The sequence below is a fragment of the Miniopterus natalensis genome, chromosome 1 (assembly GCF_054644295.1).
Source record: "Miniopterus natalensis isolate mMinNat1 chromosome 1, mMinNat1.hap1, whole genome shotgun sequence".
NCBI lineage: Eukaryota > Metazoa > Chordata > Mammalia > Chiroptera > Miniopteridae > Miniopterus > Miniopterus natalensis.
The window spans coordinates 58,446,917-58,470,868 of NC_142081.1; the positions used below are offsets into that span (position 1 = coordinate 58,446,917).

Here is a 23,952-nt window from a genome sequence, read left to right on the forward strand (position 1 = left end):
GCTACCTAACTGCTTGACCCATGAGGCCCCTCAGATATGAAATTGGAATAATAATACCTGTTTCTTGGGGTTAGTTGGGAGGTTACTGAAAACACTTAAATTTTAAAACCCAATTAATGATAGCTGCTGTTATTATTATTTTCTTTTTGACTCTTTGGTGACTTTTGAGGCTGAATATTTTTGTCATCCCAGCAAGGCTGGCTTCACATGTTTTTATGGCATATAACTTTTCCCCCTTTCTTGCAACAGTGCCAGCCGCTGTGGCATCACCTGAAAGTGGCAGTAAGTGTAGATGCACTAAATTACTTTAGCTCTGGGGATGGTGTTGAGTGTGTTTGCTCTGTCCCAGGACATTGGGTAACAGCTGGGATTTAGTTGGGTCTGGATCTAAGGATGCTTTGGGCTGGGTTTCATTGCTTGAGCTCTTACATTTGACTGTTACTTTTTACACTCTTTTTTTTGCGAAATACTTTGCCAAGGTACTATTTTGTAGGATAAGATCTTCAGATTCACAAGTACCTTGCAGCTTCAGTAAACTGTGGTGTGATGCTGTCTCTAATGCCAAGTGGAAGTGCATGAAGCCCTCTGCTCTAAAATTGGAGTTGAAAGCAACTTACTATACGCAATAAGGACAGCTGGCTCTTTTACATCTCTGACTTCTAGTCTTGTAAGATTTTTTAAAAGACTCTCATGTAGGAGAGCAGTATGGAGCAGAATTTTGTGTTGTAATTTTTATATTGTATTCCTGTGTTTGGAACTGTGTTTGTTTCTTTTCCATAGGCTGCAACAGGTTTGAAGTGACACTAGAGAAATCCAATAAGAACTTCTCCAAAAAGATTCAACAGGTAGGCGGCTGTGGTGGTTGCTACATTTATACTTGATTTCTACAGACCCTGGCAAAGCTAGAACGTTGGTCACATTATTTAACTCTTTGAATCCACTGCTCTGTCCTCTAATTCGTAAGTCAGATCCCTGTCATTGGTACAGGTTCTTTAGTCCCTTTTTAGGACTGTAGTTAAATGAATGTTTGCTAACCCTTGTCAGGAATGTTTAATTGAGTCTAATGATTTGCTCTTTTCCAGATCCATGTCGTTTCCCAGTTTAAGATTCTAGTCAGCTTGTTAGGTAAGAAAAGGGATTATGATTGTATTTCATGTGTCAAAAAACATAAACTATGACCTAATTAATCCTTTCATAGTTAATTTGATAGCCATTACTTAACAATGAAACTGACATGTTCCAAACAAGATATAACAGGCTACACAGGTAACTAAGGCAACAGCATCCTCCATAAACTTGAGCTTTGTTCTCCAAGGAGTGTCAACTTTATTCATTCATTCATTCATTCATTCAGTAATTGAGCAAATATTCATTGAGCCCTACTCTAGGCCTTGGGGATACCGAGTTGAATGAGACATGGGTTCTATCTTGTGTTCTGATTGTGAGACTGAAATGACAAAGTAATCATGATACAGTGTGGTAAGTTACCATGGAAAGTTATAAAAAGTGTTGTGGGACCTTAGTAACGGGAGGGACAACATTATCTAGTGGATGATTAGGATTTTGACAGAAAGAAAGTGGTAGGCAGAGCATTATAGGTGGAGGGAACAGCTTAAGCAAAGGCCCTGAGACTGGCCAGACTTAGGTTATGTGGTGGAGAGTGGCAAGAGACAGGTGAAAGACAGATCTGGGCCAGACTCTTCAGGGCCTTGTGTGAAAGCCACAGCTTCATGGAAGGCAGCCAGTGAGGACTAGCTGAGGCAAGCAGACGACTAGAAACTTGCTGCACACTCAGTACTGTTAAGCCCAGTGCCCAAATAGTAGAATCATTTTAAACTTAGATTCTGGGTTGAGAGAGGGAACATTGAAAGTAACTAAATCTTCATGACAAAAGTTAGGAGGCCTGAGTGAAATTATTTTGCTTGCTTTGCTAGAAAAGAAATTCTTGCAATGGGTTTGTACAAAATCTGCAGGGGGTTTCCTTTCTCTTATTGGAGCCTCCTAATGTAAGTAGCTTTGAAAACCATTTCTTATACAAATATTGCATCACAAATTTCCAGACTTGAGAAACAGTGTAAGAGTGCTTTGGAAGTGAAAGAGCTCTTTTATTCAAGCCAGCCCCAGTTTAAAGGAACAAAATATCCAAGTTCGGAAGGCTGAGTGACCTCTTCAATGTTTCGTAATAGACCAGAATAAATCATTGTTAGTGAAACTGAAGGTCCATCTTTTACCAACATTTGTCATTTGGTTCCTTTGGTAGTTATACTTTTATTGTTTGTTTGTTTGTGTGTGTTTTTATCTTGAAGGTGGCTGTACTAGAGAATTGTGATAATTTATTGTGATTTTTTGTCTCCTTCTAAACAGAAAATAATATTTATGTCCATGACCTATTAACATTTCAACAAATCACTACGGTTTCAAAGGCAAAGGGAGCATCGTTGTTCACATGTGACCTCCAGGTAAGTGTTGGCAAGATGAAATTCGATTTTGTGCTTCAATAAATACAGCCTTTCCTCTATCATTTCTACCTTTAGATGGGAAGAATAACATTGATATCCAAACCCAGCAGAGACTCCAAAGAGAATATTTGATTTTGGATTGCATTAGAGGAGTTTTCCCCTCATATGTAGTCCGAGGTTGAAACATTTGCATTCCTGGTATGTGTGCTAATTAGAGCACCAGACATCTGTATGGCAGGAGGCAACTAACCAAGAATAAAAATAAAAACACCTGTCATGGACATACCTTTACTAGGAAATCAAACCTGTAGCAGTACCATGAACATAACTATGAGACATTAAATTGACTCTTGTTCTAAGCATATCATTGTGGCCTTTGTCTTTAGGAGAGTTTTTGACATTCAGGAAAGACATTTCTCCTTATTTTTGCTAATTTATCACACATTCTTCAAAATCTGCCTTACCCCCAACTCTGATCACTCTTTAGCATTGCTGAACTGCATTGACACTGCACTGTTTTATGCGTCGATGTTTTCTTTCCCCCAACTCCTTTAAAGGATTGAAAGTGGCCACTGACACATGCTGATCTCTGACCCAGCATGTATGGACAGCCAGGAGCGAGAAGCATTTAGGGGGAGGAAGAGGGAAGCGGTTGTATAGGTGAAGGCCTGCCCTGGGATTGTCCTCTCCGAGTAAGAATGTCCACAAGAGTTGCCGGTGCGAGGGCCTTTGACCGGCAGACCTTGGCGAGGAAGTGCTCCTCAGCCCATTGTTTCTGAGCTCACCTTAGACACCGGCGTTCCTCAGCTTAGCTTGCCTGGCTATATGACTGTATTACAGGGGGTTTTCAGATTGGTAGCCATTGCAAGGTAGAAGCTCTCTAACCTAGTTGTTGTTCAGTTATAGAGTCATTGTGTGCGCATCCTCATTTGCTCTGGGTGTGTCTTCCCAGCACATAGAGACTGGTGAGGAGGTGTTGCGGATGTGTGTAGCTGTGAAAAAGAAGCTGCAGCTCTATTTCTGGAAGGACAGGGAGTTTCATGAATTGCAGGTAAAGTCCACTGTTACCTGGTCCATGGGTTGGGTAGGACGTGCTGCTAGAGTTGACCTGCAGCTTGAAAGACGAGCGGTTCAGTTGTAGTGAAGGTCAGGATCCCAGTTGGAGTTTTCTTCAGATGAATGCTCTGTACCTGAGAGCTTCTTCCTGCCCACTGGTCAAAGTCTTGTGCTCTTCAGAGGCAGCAGTAATACAGTTGTACAAAGTCTGTAAAGGTTGGTTTATTTCAAAGTGGGTTTTCAAATGCACATTGTCCAGTATTTGGGTGACTTAACAGGAAGTCCTCATGTAACGTAGTTGATAGGTTCTGCAACTTTAAGCAAAACGACATATAACAAAATAGGCTAATTGATATAAACGAGTTAAATTCCTACAGCATCTTGTTGACATTATAACAAAACGATGTTGAATGAAATGACGTTATTCAAGGACTGGCTGTATTTTTATTATGGGTGGTTTCCAGGTCTTGTGCGTATAGAATTGAATTCGGGTGAGAATGCGGGTGATTTTGCAGAATGGGGAAGGAATAACAGGAACGTGGTGGAGTTTTTTCTTTTAACATCTTTCCAATTGAACTCTTGCTGTCTTTCTTCAGGGGGACTTTAGTGTACCAGATGTGCCCAAGTCCATGGCATGGTGTGAAAATTCCATCTGTGTGGGTTTCAAGAGAGACTACTATCTAATAAGGGTAAAAATTATTATTTTGCAAATATCATCAATTTCCGTTGGGGAAGATGATTGTGTGCTTCTGAATTATAAGTCAAGAGACTGCCTTAAGTAGAGTTTTTGGCATAACACGGTTTGTATTTGTATATTTAGTTATTTTTCATGCTCTCAGCATCTTCCACAAATAAGATGCCTGTGTATCTTAAGCCAGGCAGAGTCAACTCTCAGTTCTCTACATAATGAATTATCCATATCCTGTACCTAATTATTGTAACAGATCTTTAGAGCTCCTTGCCTCTGTCCAACAGCATTGTTGTGGACTGCTATTTTAGTATTACCTTAAGTATTTTTAAGACTTTGAGATTTCTGCTCCCCCCCCCAATCTTTTAGTATATGAGTTTTAAAAATTATCTTCACTGTTTTGTTTTTCTAAACTTCAAAAGCCAAATGTGTTTATTATAGAAAATAAGAAAATATAGATAAGGAAAATAAAAGAGGCACAAATCATCCGTAATCCCTCCACTCAAAAATAGTCACTGTTAACCCTTTGGTATATGGTTTTCCACCTTATTTATAAATATACCATATTATATGCATATGGGTATTACATATGTTATACTATGTAATATAACCTGCTTTTTTTTTACCTAAGCAGTAATTATCCACAACATTGCTCTTTTTTCTTCAGTATGCGCACTGTTTGCACACAACTATAGAAAAAGGTTGATATACCATTCATTTAATAAATCATCTAAATTTCTTAGCTTCATACCCCTCTCATAATCCAGTGTTGGCAGTTCTAGAAACCTTTCTCCCCATCTCCCCCCTTCCCTACCCCCACTGTGTTAGCTCTTCATTGTTTATCTAGTTAATATATTATTTGTTCCATATTTATATTGTTGGAATATCCTAGTTTTATCAGCATCAGAGTTGTAAACTCTTTAAGGAGTCACTGTTGTGCAAGTGACTAAATAGCATCTGGGCATATAGGTGCCAAGAGAAATCTGTAAGGGATGGGAGATAGCCAGAACTTGGAGTATTTTTATCACCTGACATCCGTGACCTCTTGGCTCATAGGTTGGTGCTCAACCACTGAGCCATGCCAGCCAGGCTTCCATCTCCCTTTTAAGGGTAGAGTCATTTGAGGGTGGGAAATCTTGCTATGGGACCAGGATATTTAAAAGTTACTCATTTGTTTATATACAGTAAAAATTATTTTCTTTGATGTACAGTTCTGAGTTTTGACAAATTGCCCAGAGTTCTGTAACTACCACCACAATCAAGATTTAGAACAGTTCCATCACCCCAGAAATTCCCTCATGCTGCCCCTCTGAGGTCAACCCCTCCTCCTACACTCACCCTCTAGTAATCTGTTCTTTGTCTCTTATAGTTTTACGTTTGCCAGAATTTCATATAAATGGAATCATGTACATGATTAGCATAATGCGTTTGACATTCATCTGTGTTGTGTCAATATCTTCTTTTCTATAGCTGATTAGTATTCTATGGTATGAATGTACTACAGCTTTATTCATTCATCAGTTGAAAGGCAAAGTTATTTCCAATTTTTAGCCATTCTGATAAAGCTGCTATAAACATTTGCATATAAGTTTTTGTGTAATGAAAGTAAGTTTTCATTTCTCTTGGGCAAATGGGTAGTAATGGGATTGCTAGGTTACATCATAAGTGTTTATGTAGCTTTAAAAGAAACTGACGGAACGGCTGTACGCTTTTGCATTCTCACGGGCAGAATGTGAGAGTTCCAGTTGCTCTTCATCCTGGTCAGCACTAGACATTATTTGCCAGGCTAGATGCATGTCTCTTAGAGAAAAAGAGAACTGGTTCTACATAGTGGTGACAAAATTTTCCATAACAGACTGTATTTGTTATCTATTTCCATATGCCAAACGAGGATTATTATTGGTTTCTGTAGGTTTTGGGTTTTATCTTGAGTTTTTCATGCCTCTGGCCAGAGAATGCTGGGTGACTCACTTTGTGTCTTCCCATAGGTGGATGGAAAGGGGTCTATCAAAGAGCTCTTTCCAACAGGAAAACAACTGGAGCCCTTAGTTGCCCCTCTGGCGGACGGAAAAGTGGCCGTGGGTCAGGATGATCTCACCGTGGTGCTCAATGAGGAAGGGATCTGCACACAGAAATGTGCTCTGAATTGGACTGACATACCAGTGGCCATGGGTGAGACCAACAGTAGCTGCTGTTGCCCCCTTTGGGCTGGAGCTGTATGCCATCTTCTGAGAATGGAATCCCATTCTTAGCTTTAGCAGGCTGTGGTTTATAGTGTCATTCATTCTCAGTTCCCCTTCTTATAAGTAGATGACTGTTGTAGGGTTATTGAAAATGAGATATTCTGGCTTTGTGTATGTGTTTTAATCCTCACCTGGGGATATTTTTTCCATTGATTTTTAGAGAGTGAAAGGGAGGGAGGGAAGGAGGGAGAGAGAACATTGAAGTGAGAGGGACACATTGATCGGTTGCCTCTGGCATGCACCCAGCCAGGGCCTGGGATCTAGCCTGCAACTGAGGTACGTGCCCTGGCCAGAATCAAACCTATGCCCTTCAGTCTGCAGGCTGACTCTCTAACCACTGAGCCAAACTGGGTAGGGCAAATATTCTGATTTTTATAGGAAGCTGATTCTTGCCCCAGAGGGAGGAAAATCTAAACAGAATTATACATTTTAGAAGTAATTATCTACTGTTATTTTTACTTCTTAATTCTTTTTTAATGGTTTTATTGTGTCCTCTGCCAAATAGTGGAAATTCCTTATTCATTTCTGTAATACATGTAGTTCAGTATTGAAGGAATTTTATGTGGTAGTTATTGCTGCTGTTTTTGTAGCTTAGAGGTACAGACTGTGTTTAGGTGTCAGCCTCTGTCCTACACATTAGGTGTCTCTGTCCCACACCTGCCTCAGGCTCCCAGCTCTCTGCGGAGGTATTGCCAGTTGGAAAAATGAGCATTTTAATAATAGTTACTGCTGTGGAATGGGGCCTGCAAACTTTAAGGACTCTAGCTCTGGAGACAAAAATTAAATTTTGGATAAAGAGACAAAGCTACCTAAGGCACTGCTTAATGTGTTAAATGGGATGACTCGAGATTCAGCAGTTCATTATTTATTAGTCAGGAAGTAGTTTCATTACATCGGTAAGATTGCAGTAGACTGGCAGGGAGTTTAGTTTAGGATCTGGCTTTAAGAAAAATTCCCTTTCACTCTAGGTAGAAGGAATAATTTGAAAAATGAGTGGAAATGTAGAAGACATGCTGATCTGTGAGAGGGCATGGCAGAAACTGCACTCGCTAGAACGGGTGGTCTGAATTATGGGGGAATATTAGGGCCAGTTGTTAGAGGCCCATGCGAAGGGTGGAGAGGCCAGTAGATTCCTCAGTTGTAGTGTTTTGATGAAAGCATCAAGTTCTAAGGTGGCTATTCCCATGGTGGTTTGAGCAGGAGGAAGATAAATCCAAAGGGTAATATTTTATAAGGCCCAGGATTATGCATATTAATGAGTTTGAGGGGTAAGAGCTTCACAAGAAGCTTCACAGTGTTCCAGGGGCCTTGTTTTCCTTTTAGGAGAGCGTTGGTAGCTTAGATGAAGGTATGTGTAATATGCTTAAAGTATGTTTCTCATTCCCCGGTATGAAATCATGTTTTAAAACCTTTGTTAGTGCCCAGTGCCTTCAGCATTGTTTCTCAGAAGTGTTTCTGGGCCTGCCCGGCCGGGCGTGGCTCAGTGGTTGAGCATCGACCTGGGATCCAGGCGATCGGGGTTCGGTTCCTGGTCAGGGCACATGCCCGGGTTGTGGGCTCGATCAATGACTCTCTCATCATTGATGTTTCTCTCTCTCTCTCCCTCTCCTCTCCTCTCTCTGAAATCAATAAAGATATATTAAAAAAGAAAAAAGAAAAAAAAAGAAGTGTTTCTGTGCCTTAACATACTGAAGGAGAGGACATTCTTTCTGGGTAGGGTGGGAGGCTCACCATCTGGTAGGAGGAAGACTAACTTCTTAAAATGGCATACATTTTAAATTTCATTTATATTTCTACTCCCATCTTTACTACTTCACCCAGGCTCCAGACATCTTGGACTCCCCCCTCATTGCCATTGTCTGTACTGTTGCCTTTTCCTTTCTTCTCACCCAGCAGCGTCCTGCTTATATGACAAGGCCCGTACAGTGGCACTTCCTCTATGGAATCTTCTCTGACCTGCAGGCAGAGTCAGCCACTTCCCCCTTGGTGCTTCCAGAGTCCTTGCCGCAGAGCCTACCACAGCACCCACACGGCCCCACTGGGTGCAGTGAGTTATCTTTCTGCACGTGTAGGGCTCTGAGCTCTGGGCTTGTGTCTTGATCCACTCTGGGAAGCTCTTGAAACATGGCCTTGCCAGCCAGTTGTTATATGCCTGCTGCACACTAGCCACTCTGCCAAGTTTTGAAGATACAAAGAGATCCAGACCATCTTAACTGTGTTTGAGAAACACTGCTGAAGAGTTGGGGAGACTGAACAAATGAGATATGACAACCAGCAGGGTTTCTATTATAGATTATTTAAAAAAAAAAAAAAAATGGACCTTTTTAAAAAAAAAAAATTTTTTATTTCAAATGTCTATATGGCAATTATGTCTAGTGGTTCATTCAAAAATTGTTGATTTCAGCAGGGAGAGAGGAGAGAGAGAGGAAAGAGAAGGAGAAACAGTGATGGGAGAGTCATTGAGTGGCTGCCTCCTGCACGCCCCCTACTGGGGATCAAGCCCGAAACCCAGGCATGTGCCCTGATGGGGAATCAGACCTCGATCTCCTGGGTCATAGGTTGATGCTCAACCACTGAGTCATGCTGGCCAGGCTATACTTATTCAGATTAAAAAAGGACAGAGAAACTTTACATATTTATACAAAAACACTAAGGGAAATTGTACTAGCTTTTTAAAATGAGGCTAGCATTAAAAAGAAAATTTAAAAATCCAATACAAAAAAATATGTTTTTAAAGTATATTTTTTGGCAAGATGAAAAATAAAAGCATAATAGCAATAACATTCAAATTGATGGAAATACTACTTAGGCTTCAGTTTCCTCATTTCTGAGTTCCCTTTGGGCTTTAAAATTTTATTGTACTATTCATTTAGAGTATAAATTTCAAATATAAAGTAAAAAGCTTTTTATCAGAAAATAGATAATGGGGAAAATTAATTCATAGCAAGTTAGCCACAATGAAGAAGCTATTCTTATGAATATTTTCTTTGAGGTTAAATGTCTATATGACAATTAGTCTAGTGGTGCATTTTTACTAATTTCTTTAAATTTTATTTTTAATTGTAATAAAAAAACAACATAAAATCTACCTTCTTAACCATTTTTTAAGTGTACAGTTCAGTAGTGGTACCTATATTCACATTGTCATGCAACAGATTTCAGAACTTTTTCATCTTGCAAAACTGAAACTCTATACCTGTTAGACAACAACACATTCCCCACTTCCCCTAGCCCTTGGCAATAACCGTTCTACTTTGTTTCTATGAATTTGACACTCTGGGTACCTCATGTAAGTGGTAGAAAACAGATGCACTGAGGAGGCAATCCAGCTGCCTTCTCTGAGCCATCAAATGCCAAGTGGAGTTTTGCATCTCATCCCTGTGGAAATCTCAGGCAGAAGCAACACTGATCAGAAATGGGGATCTCTTTCTTTAGCATAATTTTAGGGAAAAAAGAAGGTGCCCTCCTCTTGCTTCACTTTGTGACTGATGAGAAAGGAGCAAGTGAAGTTTCCACCCAGTTCTTTGGGAGAAATGGTAGGAATGGGATCAGGTCACTCTTAGCGAAGCTGTGTGCATTCTTTTTGTGCAAGGGATTTCTCTTAGCATCACTCAGGCAAACTATTCTTTTGTCTTTGTACTTCACGTTGTAGGATCCTGGCTTGGTATTTGACCTGTGGGCTTTTTGGAGATCCTGTTTAAATGCAGCTTTGAAATGGGCAACTGATAGTCCATAAACTTAAAGCCTTAGATCAGAACTCAACATGTTCTCTTTTGCACAGAGCACCAGCCTCCCTACATCATTGCCGTGTTGCCTCGATATGTGGAGATCCGAACACTCGAGCCGAGGCTTCTGGTTCAGAGCATTGAATTGCAGAGGCCCCGTTTCATCACCTCAGGAGGGTAAGGAATTTCTTCCTTTACTGAGTCATTACAGAGTGTTTAAGTCTCCTATGACATCATAAAACCTGTGCTGTTTTGCTGATATTCTTGTTCCTGCCTCCAGATCAAACATTATCTATGTGGCCAGCAATCATTTTGTTTGGAGACTCATTCCTGTCCCCATGGCAACCCAAATTCAACAGCTGCTCCAGGACAAACAGTTTGAATTGGCTTTGCAACTTGCAGTAAGTCTTGTTTCTAAGATTTGTGTGTGAGTATGCCTTTCTCATTGTTCTCCAAAACAGGTAGTTTGGGTTGAGTTTTTCATATTTGGTTTCTACTGGTAAAAAGATGAAATTCTGAGGGCTTGGATTCAGGGTCTGACTCTGCCACAAAGTATCTATGTAAAATCACTTTAAGTGATTTCATTTTTTCAGTTTGCAAATATAGAATGGATGTCAATTATAATTATGTACCTCATAGAATTAATAGAATAAAGTAATAGATATGGTCTACGTTGGAGTAAAGTGACACTGGTTGAATGCAGCCACTAGAGGGCCTCTCAGCATCCCTTTCAGCGGTGGACTGCTGTGCTTGGACAAGCAGGCCTTCCTTCTTAGGTGTTCTGCTACCACTGCAGATTACTGCATTCAGCAGGGCTGCACTTTTATATTTATGACTGTCCCTCTCCTTGAATGTTTGCAGAGGATGATGTTCATGGTAACATAGTGACCGTTCTCTGGTGCCAGTGATGCTCCCATTGCCCCAGACTTCTTGGACACTGACTTTCGATGCAGGTGTTCTTTTAAACATCCCCAGTGGTAATTATTATCATCTGTAGTGGGTGGATTTGATGTTAGGAAACAACCAAAAGTCATTCTGAGCGTTTCCTAGTCGTTAAACCAGATGGTGGTAATTTGGTAAAAGAGAAGTGTTTATGAAAACAATAGTAGGAAAACTTAATTTCTGGAGTATCTTATAAATTACTTCTGAAAGGAAAGCAATAGTCACAGATTTTGGTATACATATGCTCATAACCACATATGGTGGATACTCTTGAAGAACAATTTATTTTGGATGTATGAATTCTGTATTTAAAATGAAAATCCAGTCTTAATAGTCAGGCATGTTTAATATCCCATAAAAATTATTTCTTTCTTGGGACATTTAATTTCAGCATCTTACTACTCTGTTACATTCCCCTCATGCATTGCCCTATATTCTTTTCTTTTTATTTTTAAATTAATGAATACCCATGAACCATCATGCTACCCAAAAAAAAGAACTGATAACCCTGTATGTTTTTGTCCATCCCGTCCCTCTGTCTCTTCTCCAGACACAGCAATTATCTAAAATTTTTGTTTATCATGGCCTTTAAATTTTTTTGTTTAATCTTTTACATATAGGTGTGCTAGAATATGTATTTAGGTTTTTTGTTTTTTATATATCTTTATTGATTTCAGAGAGAGGAAGGGAGAGAGAGAGAGAAACATCAGTGATGAGAGTCATTGATCGGCTGCCCCCTGCTAAGGATTGAGCCTGCAACCCGGGCATGTACCCTGACCAGGAATCGAACCGTGATCTCCTGGATCATAGGTCGATGCTCAACCACTTAGCCACACCAGCCAGGCTAGAATATGTATTTAGTTTTGAACTTAATAAAAGGGGGTATCGTGCAGTGTATAGCTTTTCTAGTATCTATATTTTTCTTAACATGAAGGTCTCAGGTCTTTTCAATGCTCTTCCTGATGCAGGTTTTCTGTTTAATCTTCACTAGGGAAGGTGAAAGTGGGTTTCCATTTTTTCTTCTCTTTTCTAGGCTTGTACTTACTAGGTGGTCTCTCCTATGATGGAAGAAGGTTGGTTAACAACATCTTAGTTCTTGAGGAATCTCTCTTTTATTTAAGTAAATCAAAGACTGTATGTTTAACTTTCAGAGGGCAATAATATACTAAACGTCAGTGTTCACAGAATGTGGAACAAAATGTGAGAGAAAGGACTGTCCCCTGAGGGCCAGAAAAGGCACCCTAAGGTTGGACCTTTAAGGACAGGTGAAATCAGGAGCAGGAAACAGAGAGCATTGAGGAGCCTCAGGAAGTTGAAGAGGTGGTAATAAGTGTCTCCAGGATGTTGGAGCCCATCCAGACTGGGGTGGAGGGTGTGGCTTGGTTGTCTGGGAATAAGCTGGATAAGGGAGCTACACCAGGTCTGAAAGCCTATAATGCACCAAGCTGGAGGGCTGAGACCAGGTGCTGCCACATGTTGACGGTGATCTGGACTAGGGTGATGGCAATAAAAAGAGGAAAGGAAGAGAAAAAAAAGAAAGACATTTTGAAAGAAGAATTTAAATATAGTAAAGATTGGTTAAAAAGGAGACAAGTGGGAGGAAGTTTGTAAGGAAGATATAGAGATAATAAATAGCTCTGAGCAGGACCTTTGCTAACTGCCAGCTGTGTGAAGTGTCTTTTATTCCTTGAGCGCACTGTGTTCCCTCTCTGGTATTTTAGGGCCTTTCACATGTGCTGTTCTCTGCTCGGAACACTCCCTCTCTCTTCCCTCCCATCCGTCACCTGCCTGGCTCAAGCTCATTCTTTATGTCTTAGTTTATATTCTCCCGAGAGCCCTCCCCAGACCCGCTCTCAGGTGCTGCATACCCCTCTCAGGTGCTTCTGTCACCACTCTTACCCTCTTTTGTTTTGGTTTTTATTATTTTTGTTGTTAAATTAAATTCTAGACTTTATTCATATTTTTCCAGTTTTTCCATTAATGTTCCTTTCTTCTGTTCTAGGTTCAAATCCAGAAATCACATTGCATTTTGTTGTCCTGTGTCCTTAGTGCCCTCTGATCTGTGACAGTTTCTTAGTCCTTTATGTTTTATGGCCTTGGTAGTTCTCAGGAATTCTCGTCAGGTATATTTTGTAGAAACCCTGTTGTATTTTAATTGCATAGTTGCTTATCAGTCTTAAGGTTAGACTGTAAGGGCAGATACCATGTGGCTGCCTGTACACGTTGAATTTGTGCCTGTTAGGATATAGTTTATCACCTAGTGTGTACTGAGTAAATATTTGTTGAGTGAGTGAGCTCTTACCTACTCTGCTCTCTTATTAGGAAATGAAAGATGATTCCGACAGCGAAAAGCAACAGCAGATCCATCACATCAAGAATTTGTATGCCTTCAACCTCTTCTGCCAGAAGCGTTTTGATGAGTCCATGCAGGTCTTTGCTAAGCTTGGCACAGGTAACAAGTGGGCACAGCCTTGGGATAGGAACTACCAGAGGGAGGGGAAATGAAAGGACCAGGAAAAATGATACCAGACTTCTGAGAAAGGGGAATGTTTATGCTTATCTACATTGATCCTCATATCTAATAGGGTCCTGCAGGTGACTATGGTGGTGAGATATTTATAGTCCTAATCTTATGAACCTGGTCTCGCCTGTAAATACAGACTTCCAGTTTTCCAGGATGATTTGCCATTGCCATTAGAGAAAGGTAACAGAAAGTTACTCAGTTCAACAAATGTGTATTGGATAATCGAGTGTTTGGTGAATGCTATTCTAGACAAAAGTCCCGGACTTGAGCTGGTAGAGTTAAACAGTAGGTCATTTTTGAGAGCCAGCACAGGGCAGTGTTGCGAAGCCATTCCTTTTCTCAGTGTCTTAAAAACCCTGAGCATCATAGTGACAAGCAAACACTTTGGAGTCTGGCTGCCTTGACCTCTGTCTGGCAGAGTCCTGGACCTCTCTCTCGTCTTCAGTTTTCTTCTCTGAAAAACAAGCAAATAATAATACCTCATAGTGTGGAGATTATGTAAAATGCTTGGAACAGTGTGTGGTACTTAATAACTACCAATTAAATATTTGCTGTTATTATTAAACTTTTTATTTCTGTGTATTTCTTTTTTGTTTAATTAGGACCAATCTGTATATCCTTGGTTAGACTCTTTTCTCCTCTTTGTGTTGCCCTTTTTCCACCTTCCCTCAACCTTGACCAATAATGAGCTATGATAACTCCCTGTAACAGTTAAGGTTCTTGGCTGCCAGCAGTGGAGACCAATTCTGGATAATTTAAGCAGTATCTGGATAAATTAGACATGGTTTATTGGAAAATAAGGGGAATGGCAGGTAGAGGGACCTGCAAAATTAATTGGGGGGTCAGGCTCAGGAATAATAGGAACGAGGGAACTCCGGAGGACCTCCCAGCAGGAAACAGGAAGCTGAACTACTGTAATCCTTCTGTTGTGTGGACAGGCTGGGCAGTCCTTCACTGGCACAGCCACTTCCTTAGCCACTGCCACCACCTCTCCTATTGTTGCATCCTCAATAAAAATTGCCCCCTACCAGCTTATATTACTGTCTAATGCCATGTAACAAACCACCCCAAAACTTAGTGGCTTAAAATAACAAATTATCTGTTTTCTCTCTTGGTATCTGTTGGTTAGAAATTTGGGAAGGCTCAGCTGGGCAGTTCTTGCTTGGGGTCTCTCATGCATTTGCAGTTGTATCTGAGCTTGGCTACTGTCATCTGAAGTCTTGACTGGGCAGGAGGATTTACTTTTAAGGTGACTCACTCTTATAGCTGACAAGTTGGTGCTGGTTGTAGACTGCGGGCTCCAGTTCTTACCAAGTTGGTCTTTCTGCAAAGCTGCTTGAGTGTCCGCATGCAGAGTGAGCAATACAACAGACCTAAGTGGAAGCCTCATTGCCTTTTATGACTGTCCATCTGCCATATTCTGCTGATGTACAAGGATCCTTCCAGGCTTAAGGCCAGGGAACACAGACCTGCCTGATGGATGAGTGCCCACATAACATAAGAGGATGGGTGGGATATATGTTGGTGTGTGCTGCGCTGCTTGTCATCCTTGAGTCACTTTCTCAAGATCAAGGGGCTCTGATTGTCCAGGATTAGGTCATAATCTCACTCCCTGTAAGAGTTTGTGGCCCCTCTCTGCTTCTGAAGGCAAAGGTAGGTGCCCAGAACTGTTCTCTCACCAAGACTACACCTGCTGTGGAAGAGGGAGCTTGCCAAAAGGAAATAAGTTGCTGTTAAAAAGGGATATGGAAGCTGGGAAACCTGAAATCCATAAATATCTACTGTCCTTCCTTTGAATGAACTCAAAGGGGCATTTATTTTCAGTGTACCACCAGCTCTTTGAAAAGACACTGGAATAAGATAGAACTTTTATAGTAATTTGATTATTTGTCTATATACCAATGATACTTGAACCCCAGTCCAAAAGGTTTAAATTCAATCCTAATGAAGCTACTACCTTTGAATTTATTCATCCCACAAATATATGCTGAGCTCCTAGAGAGTTCAGTGCACTCTGCTGGGCCCAACCAGAACTAATCAGACAGGAATTCCTCTCTCAAAGAGCAGTCCAATAGGAAAGATAAGGCACAAGTGGACCCTTTCCAGTGGCAGCAGGATGTGTGCTGGTGGCATTGTTGTCTAGGGGGCAGTTGGCTCCTGACTGGGCCTCTTGGGCAGCACCTATGCTGACTAACCTTGGTCTCAGATCTGATCCACTTGCCCAGTAGTGGATATTCTTAGTACTTGCAGAGATCATCATTTGTCTCTTCTTCCTCCAAGCTTCTTTTCGTGTATATATTTAACATAGTTATAATACACTTTCATAGCTTTTATTACCTAAAAATTGTTAATAGTGTTTTTCCATGTTGCTGGGTGCCTTTCAAAATTATAATTTGTAAGGATTTCATAATACTCTATCAGTTGAATGAAAAATACATTATTTTTGCTGTTGAAAGAATTCTGCATTGTTTCCAAAACTGCATTGTTACAAATAATGCTTGTAACATTACCTGTTCATACAGATGTTGCTTCGCCCATCTTTTGCATTGTCTTTTTAGAAATAACTCCTAGAAGTAGGATTTGAGGTTGTGAGTGCTTTTTTCCTTTTTGAGGTAGCAATATCTTTTGCCTTAGTAGCATAAGGTGATTCAGTTTCACAAAATTGCAAGCACTGGGTAGTATCATATAAAAATACTCTTATTACTAATTAAGTGGGTATGAAAATGTCACCTGACACTTTTTATTGTTTTATAATGTTATTTTTATTGGATTTAGCTTTATGGAAGTATAATTGACAAATAAAATCATAATATATTTTTGTTTAAATTTTACACCATGATGTTTGGTATACTCTATACATGTTGAAAAGATTTCCACAACTAAGCTAATTAACAAATCCATCAACTCACAAAATTAGCTTTTTAAAAAGTTTTCTGAGAATGCGTAAATTTTAGTATCTTTGGAAAGAAATACCATATGATTTCACTTACATGTGGAATCTAAAGAACAAAATAAACAAAACAGAAACAGACTCATAGATACAGAAAACAGACTGATCAGGCTGCCAAAAAGGAAGGGGTTTGGGGGGGTGGGATGAAAAAGGTGAAGGGATTAAGAAGCACAAATCAGTAGTTACAAAATAGTCACAGGGATGTAAAGTAGAGCATAGGAATATAGTCAACAATATTGTAACAATTATGTATTGTGCCAGGTGGGTACTAGGCTTATTGGGGGGATCACTTCATAAATTATATAAATGTCTACCTGAAACCAATATAAAATAATATTGAATCACCTGACATTTTTAATGAGTAAAAAGGCTTTGATTGTTAATGTAGCAGAACAGTTTCCCACTTATTTATATTCTCTTGTCAGTTGTTATATCTTTTGCCCTTTTATCAAATGAGATCTTGCGTGTGTTTTTTTACCAATTTGTGTGAATTTGTTTTATGTAATCAACCTTTAAGTCTTTTGCCATATATGCTGCAAATTTTTGTCCTAGCCTGTTGTCTGGTCTTTTTGTTTTAGCAATATTCCTTTTTTGACATAGAATTTTTTATTTTTTATTTTATTGATCTTTCACCTTCAATGCCTTATCAGTTTTTCCTTGGAAATTGTTTTCTCCTGTGCTTTTAGAGAATAAATTTTCATTTCTAATTATGCATGTTTGTGTGTCTGTGTCTTGGGATATAGAAACATGCCATTTTTGTAGTGTTTTAGTGAAATATATATATAAATGGTGCTCAAATTATAAGTGTGTAGCTCACTGAGTCTTTATGAACTTGTCATTCTTTTTAAAAAACCAGTCTGGAACTTGTTTTATTTTATCATTAAATTGCTGTGCTTCTTTCATGTTTACCTTCCATATAGATCCTACCCATGTGATGGGCCTGTACCCGGACCTGCTACCCACAGACTACAGGAAGCAGCTGCAATATCCTAACCCCCTGCCTGCACTCTCCGGGGCTGAACTGGAGAAGGCTCACTTAGCTCTGATTGACTACCTGACACAGGTAGGTATGAGAGAGAGGTGTATGGAGGAATTACTTGGGAGTTCTAATACATGCTTCTTTACGGCAGGGAACCCAGGGCATTCTGTAGTGCTTCAGGCATTCCATAAATGAACACTTAGAAGCCTGGGTGGGCAAACTGTCATTTTAATTTTTTAAATGTTATTTCCTGCAACCAAATGACTGTGTTTTTTCAAATGTCACCTGAGTAGAATTGTAACAATTATTAATGTAAAATTGAGCTATACATCATAAATATAAACTTAAGTTTTCAAGGACCATTAAATATTTAAACTTCCCAAAATATTGCGTGCCGATGTGAGATCAGGGTGTGGATAGGCACGAGCTGATATGGAGGTATTTGAAACTATACCTGGAGGTAGATCAAGTGATAAAGGAAGATTAGTCCTGGCCTTGGTCCCACATTTTTGGCCTTTGCAGAAACGGAGCCAGTTGGTAAAGAAGCTGAATGATGCTGATCACCAGTCCAGCACTTCCCCACTCATGGAAGGCACTCCCACCATCAAGTCCAAGAAGAAGCTGTTGCAGATCATCGACACCACCCTGCTCAAGTGCTACCTCCACGTGAGTTCTCTGAGCACTTGGATACCCACAATCCCCCAGTCTGCCTAAATGGGAAAAGGGCCACTTTGGGGTGCCTGCTGTTAGCAAGAGTGAAATCTTTAATTATGGGAACCACCTAGTCTTTGCCTGATGCCTGTGAGCTTCTTGGAATTAAGAGTTTAAGTCAAGATATTGGCCAGAGTCTTACAGTGGGCTGGTCTTCTCTGGTAAGATTGGGGTTAGTGATCCAATGTGAACAGTATTTCCTCACAGGAAATATCCCCTCCCTCCCCTGACCCCCAATACCATTAAAACGTGTGAAAGCTCATAAATGCTATAAAAGCCACTGCCTATAGTCCTGAAAAGGGGTGGTTTGCTGTCTCTTGCTTTTGTTAAATCCCTGGCCTTTTAGCCTGAAGCAGGCCTTGGCTGGGTAGGGGCGGGGCTCCCCAGGAAGCACTCTCTGCTGAAGTCCTGCTTCCTCTGCAGACGAACGTGGCCCTGGTAGCCCCCTTGCTGCGCCTGGAGAACAATCACTGCCACATCGAAGAGAGTGAGCACGTGCTGAAGAAGGCTCACAAATACAGTGAGCTGATAATCCTGTATGAGAAGAAAGGGCTCCACGAGAAAGGTGCCCGGACGCGGGGAGGGGAGCTGAGGTGTGATGCATCTGTGGGGATAGGCCTTCTGGAGGAGGCTCGTGACCTTGTTCTTGGGCTTCTTGGCCAGCCCTGCAGGTGCTGGTGGACCAGTCCAAGAAAGCAAACTCGCCTCTGAAAGGCCATGAGAGGACGGTGCAATATCTGCAACATCTGGGTGAGTCCTGCTTTTGAAAGGGAGTCGGGAAGGAATTGTAGTCAGACAAACCTGATCGCCTCCATCTGTGATGTGGCTGGTCAGTCCCCTCCTTCCTTGTTCCGCTAGCTGGGGTAAAAGTCCCCCAGTGGTGGACCCATGACAGCTCCTTAGAATGTAACCAGCCCAGTGGGGCCAAGCAGCCCTGAATGACTCTAGAAAATAAATCCTGGGCTGACCTTGGTACCTGCCTTCCTAGTCCTGTGGGCAGGATAGGCTTCACCTGCAGCCAAGTCTTATTTTTCCTCCAGGCACAGAAAACCTGCATTTGATTTTTTCCTACTCAGTGTGGGTGCTGAGAGACTTCCCCGAGGACGGCCTGAAGGTAGGTCATGAGAGGTCCTTAGATTCACCTGGTGCCACAGTTGGGCCTGATTCCACTCAGGAGAGGGATGGATGGAGATAGAGGAAGGATTCATGCAGTTTCTCTGGTGTTCAAAAGAGTAGACTGGGAAATGTGAGAGACAGTGTGGTGTAGTGGAAAGAGTCTTGCACAGGTGTCAGGAGACCTGCGCCCCAGTCTGTCACACCCTAACTGGCTACAGAAACCCTGCACGCCCTTTCCCTTTCCCCCAGAAGTCTGTCCACTGCATACTGTGCATTTGGCAGGCAGCATTGCAGTCAGATGGTTCTGCTGCTGGAACGCGGGTTTGTTTTAACAGATCTTCACTGAAGACCTCCTGGAGGTGGAGTCTCTGCCCCGAGACCGAGTGCTTGGCTTCCTGGTAGAGAATTTTAAGGGTCTGGCTATTCCTTATCTGGTAAGATATTGTTTGGTCTGAACTAAAAAGCTTCAAACCCAGGATCCAGGGCCTCCTGGGTCAGTTATCAGGCAATTCAGATTGGGGTTTGGTCACACGGGGACTGGTAGGAATGTAAGGAAAAGAGTCATTTCAACATTCTCTGAAAAAGAGAGTCCAGTGGCCAAGCTGGAAGTGGCACTCTTTGCCGATACTTTGTAAACCTTGGTAAAGTACAGAGGAATAAGAGAAGGATGCTGAGGAAAACATTTCAGTGCCACATTTGTACAACCTAACTCAGCTGTGGCCACAGGACAACCAAATCGGTTTTAAGTACCAGAATGCAAATATTTAACCTTAATTACATGGGCCAATTTAGAGGATTATGAGACAATTAATAAAGGAGGGTAGATCGGAAATCAAGATAAGAATTCCCGATGTGGCTGGGTTGTATTGCAAAATTTCCCAATGGTTTTAGAAGAGCTGTTCCTTGGTAGCCTTTGCAGCTTAATTAGGAGACAGTCTGGATGGGACCTGTTGGGCCTTAAAACCGTGAGGGTGACTGGGCTGGGTCACAGTGTTGAGGGGACCAAGCAGATCTACGTCTCGCTTCAGGAACATGTCATCCACGTTTGGGAGGAGACGGGCTCCCGGTTCCACAACTGCCTGATCCAGCTGTACTGTGAGAAGGTGCAAGGTCTGATGAAGGAGTACCTCCTGGCCTTCCCTGCAGGTACCAGTTCTCATAGACAGTCATATGACCCCTGGCCTTAGAGGCAAGCTGGGACCCGAGGGTGCTGTGTGTGACATGGGGAAGCAGACTCTCTGTGGGTCCCAGGTGAGCAGTAAGTTCCTCAGAGGAGCCAGGGCAGCTAAGTGACCCAGAACGTGAGACTCAGCAGCTCGTCTGGATCTGGGCATCTCTAAGAATCTCTTGGCGTCTCCCCTGGGGGAAGGGGAAGGAACAATCTGCCTTCAAGATAAGAAACAGGTTTGCTTAACAGAGTGCTTCTCTAGGCAGCTTTTTTTTTTTTTTTTTTTTAAACCTTAAGCTGATGTTTGGGAGAAGGCCAACTGGAAACCACTCTGGAGGCCCTTTTATTTTTATTTTTATTTTTATTTTTTTTCTTCTGAAGACCCTTTCTGATGATCATGGTTGACATCATTGAACCTCACCACCCTCATTTTTCTTGACAACCCACATTGCTGCCCAACAGCATCCTTTCAGGTTGAACTTTGTTTCCCTTAAAGGCAAAACTCCAGTTCCTGCTGGAGAGGAAGAGGGTGAGCTGGGAGAATATCGACGGAAGCTCCTTATGTTCTTGGAAATTTCCAGCTACTATGACCCAGGCCGGCTCATCTGTGATTTTCCTTTTGATGGTAAGTGTTGGGATTGGATCCAGAAGCCATTTCAGCTGACGGTAATGCAGAAATTGACCTTTCCTTTTTCCAGCTCCCCAAGCCTCTAAAAAGTTGGGCCTGGGAAAAACCATGTGTTTAGGTGAGTGCTCCTGCTCTGTCCCCTCTAAGGACTCACTTTTGTACTGTGACCAAGAGGAGACTCTTTGGGGTATGAGCCACATGCTAACTGATAGCCAGGTTGAAACCTATTTATTGCTTCAGCACCTGTCCTTGGCCACTTGCTTTACCAATCTTTGTAATCTGGCATAATTTGTATGAAAAAGACACATATCTGTCTGATGTGTAAGCACAGTGAGAACAGAGACCAGGTGTTTGTTTCCCTGATTTGAGGTGCCTGGCATGCAGTAGGTGCTTACTCTGCACTTGACTGTTGAATGGGTGATCTTGCCCCATTCGTAAATGGTCACAAAAAGATGGGATAAAGTTCCTCCTAAAATAGCTCCCTCTCCCTTTATAAAATTTTAGTAATTTTCTCCTTGCATAAATTCCAAGTAATAAAAATATTTTCTCCCAGTTTATATTGCTCCAGTATCCATTTCCGTAATAGCCTAGCCCCTGGCCCTGTGCTTGCATAGTGGTGGTGATGGTTACTTATATTCCTTCTCCCCCACAGGCCTCTTAGAAGAACGTGCTCTTCTGCTGGGGCGCATGGGGAAACATGAACAAGCTCTCTTCATCTATGTCCACATTCTGAAGGATACAAAGATGGCTGAGGAGTACGTTGACCCTGTCATCCTATTTCCCCTGGGGTCTGAAAGCAGGCCCCCCCAGAGAGAAGAGAGGCGTGAGAGACTAAGGAAGCCACCACCCCGCCGCGCTGCCACAGGGGGGAGAGTCACCTTCTGTGCTGGCCTCTGATTTTGGCTGTCATTAGGCTGCTCGTGCAGGCAGCACTGATGACCTTTCTCTAGATGTGGCCCCTCTGGCCTTGTCTAAGCATTTCCTCCCTTGCAGGTACTGCCACAAGCATTATGACCAAAACAAAGATGGCTACAAAGATGTAAGTAGTGACCCTGGTCCACGGTCCCTCTTAGTCTTCCTAACCTCCTCTGGTTTGGCCACAGGTGACACTAATGTGAAGGGCTAATAGAAGACAGGACATGGGTCTGTGCACTGACTGAATTTGCTTGTGCATCTTAAGGAAGAGGCAGGGTGGCCATATGTCCTGGTTTGCATGGCATAGTTCTGGCTTATGTCTGTTGTCCTCCCTGTGATTATGAGTGGCGCCCTCACCCCTTTACTCTCGGAAGAGTCCTCGCTTGTATTATAAACAGTGTGGTCAGCCTATTGAGAAAGAACATCTAATGGTCCTTGACAAAGTGCATAGATGTGCTCTGTCGAGATTGCACATGGATTTGTCAATGTCCAGAGACATCTTTTATAGGCATGACTGGGGAGGGGGGTGGAATCTCGGAGGTAGAGGCCAGAACTGCTGCTAAACAATATACAGGACAGCCCAGCGAAGAATTATCTGGCCCAAAATGTTGAGTGCTGGGTGGAGAAACCCTGTGGTACTGGTACCAGTAGGAAATGCAGATCTCACCTTGGCTTAATCCTTACCTGCCGGAACGTGACAGGGTCTCAGCCTTCAACGCCAAAGGAAGTGAGGTAGCGCTTAGAGTCGTTTTGCAGCGTTGGCATTTTGACAGTGGTTAACAAGGCATTTAGCTTTTTCTCTCAGGGAAACCACAATCCTTAATTTTTTATACCTTCATTAGACCGTTTGACCAAAATCTGTAAAGGTAAGAAAGATGAGCTATAAGTGCTCCATGACAGCTGTTACTGTAGACAAACCCTCTTAGCTGGGTGTTCTGGAGGGGTTGCCGCCAGCCTTACCTGTGTGCCTTGTACCTGTGTGAGACAGGTGTATCTGTCCCTGCTCCGTATGTACCTGTCACCTCCCAGTGTTCACTGCCTGGGGCCCATCAAGCTGGAATTGCTGGAGCCACAAGCCAACCTCCAGGCTGCCCTGCAGGTCCTCGAGCTGCACCACAGCAAATTGGACACCACCAAGGTCTGCTCTTCTCGGGGATGGAGGGCGCTCGCAGGGAGCACTGAATGGCAAGAGGGGATGGAGAAAGGGCCTGGGGTTCTCCAGCTCTGTGGCTTCAGCCATTTCCTCAGTCTCCTGTCCCGCCTCACTCTGTTCCCATCCCCAGGCCCTCAACCTTCTGCCAGCAAACACTCAAATTAATGATATACGCATCTTTCTGGAAAAAGTCTTGGAAGAAAATGCACAAAAGAAACGGTTCAATCAGGTGCTCAAGAACCTTCTGCATGCAGAGTTCCTGCGGGTATGAGCCTTGCACACCCTAGGGTGGGCTAGTGCTTTTTAGTGTAAGACAGTTACTACATACATATTCCTTAGACAAAGCAGACCCCTGTTTAACACCTTTAACCAACTTGACATTTAGTTGCAAGTGTTTCAATTAGAGGAACCTACTGGCCCAGGCCAGACAATGGACTCCTCCCCCAATCTCTCTGCCCCCCCAGGTCCAGGAAGAGCGGATTTTACACCAGCAGGTGAAGTGCATCATCACGGAGGAGAAGGTGTGCATGGTGTGTAAGAAGAAGATTGGGAACAGGTGAGCCTGCTCTGCACCTCTGCAGGGTCTGCTTTGGGGCGGGTCATGCTCAGGATGGAGCTCTGCCCTCTAACCCGGGGGAAAAGCACAGCTCCTCACTGTCTGGGCACGTTTAGCTCTTGAGGCCAGAGAGGGCAGT

At 42.3% G+C, this 23,952-nt stretch overlaps 1 protein-coding gene across 2 annotated transcripts in view; it reads left to right on the forward strand.

Moving 5' to 3' along the window:
- Positions 1-23,952, forward strand: part of VPS39 (VPS39 subunit of HOPS complex) — a 39,361-nt gene that overhangs the window by 12,616 nt on the left and 2,793 nt on the right. The window contains exons 3-25 of one of the 2 annotated variants that reach the window (XM_016212346.2): positions 250-282; positions 781-845; positions 1,083-1,125; positions 2,365-2,459; positions 3,412-3,510; positions 4,112-4,204; positions 6,192-6,375; positions 10,228-10,348; positions 10,452-10,572; positions 13,436-13,565; positions 17,508-17,650; positions 18,089-18,232; positions 18,701-18,842; positions 18,941-19,027; positions 19,318-19,391; positions 19,729-19,827; positions 20,422-20,539; positions 21,058-21,186; positions 21,842-21,944; positions 22,183-22,228; positions 23,093-23,242; positions 23,388-23,522; positions 23,722-23,813. In XM_016212346.2, the coding sequence (XP_016067832.2) occupies positions 250-282; positions 781-845; positions 1,083-1,125; positions 2,365-2,459; positions 3,412-3,510; positions 4,112-4,204; positions 6,192-6,375; positions 10,228-10,348; positions 10,452-10,572; positions 13,436-13,565; positions 17,508-17,650; positions 18,089-18,232; positions 18,701-18,842; positions 18,941-19,027; positions 19,318-19,391; positions 19,729-19,827; positions 20,422-20,539; positions 21,058-21,186; positions 21,842-21,944; positions 22,183-22,228; positions 23,093-23,242; positions 23,388-23,522; positions 23,722-23,813 (2,446 nt within the window). The remainder of the gene's footprint in view (positions 1-249; positions 283-780; positions 846-1,082; positions 1,126-2,364; positions 2,460-3,411; positions 3,511-4,111; positions 4,205-6,191; positions 6,376-10,227; positions 10,349-10,451; positions 10,573-13,435; positions 13,566-17,507; positions 17,651-18,088; positions 18,233-18,700; positions 18,843-18,940; positions 19,028-19,317; positions 19,392-19,728; positions 19,828-20,421; positions 20,540-21,057; positions 21,187-21,841; positions 21,945-22,182; positions 22,229-23,092; positions 23,243-23,387; positions 23,523-23,721; positions 23,814-23,952) is intronic. The other variant, XM_016212347.2, reaches the window with a different exon arrangement.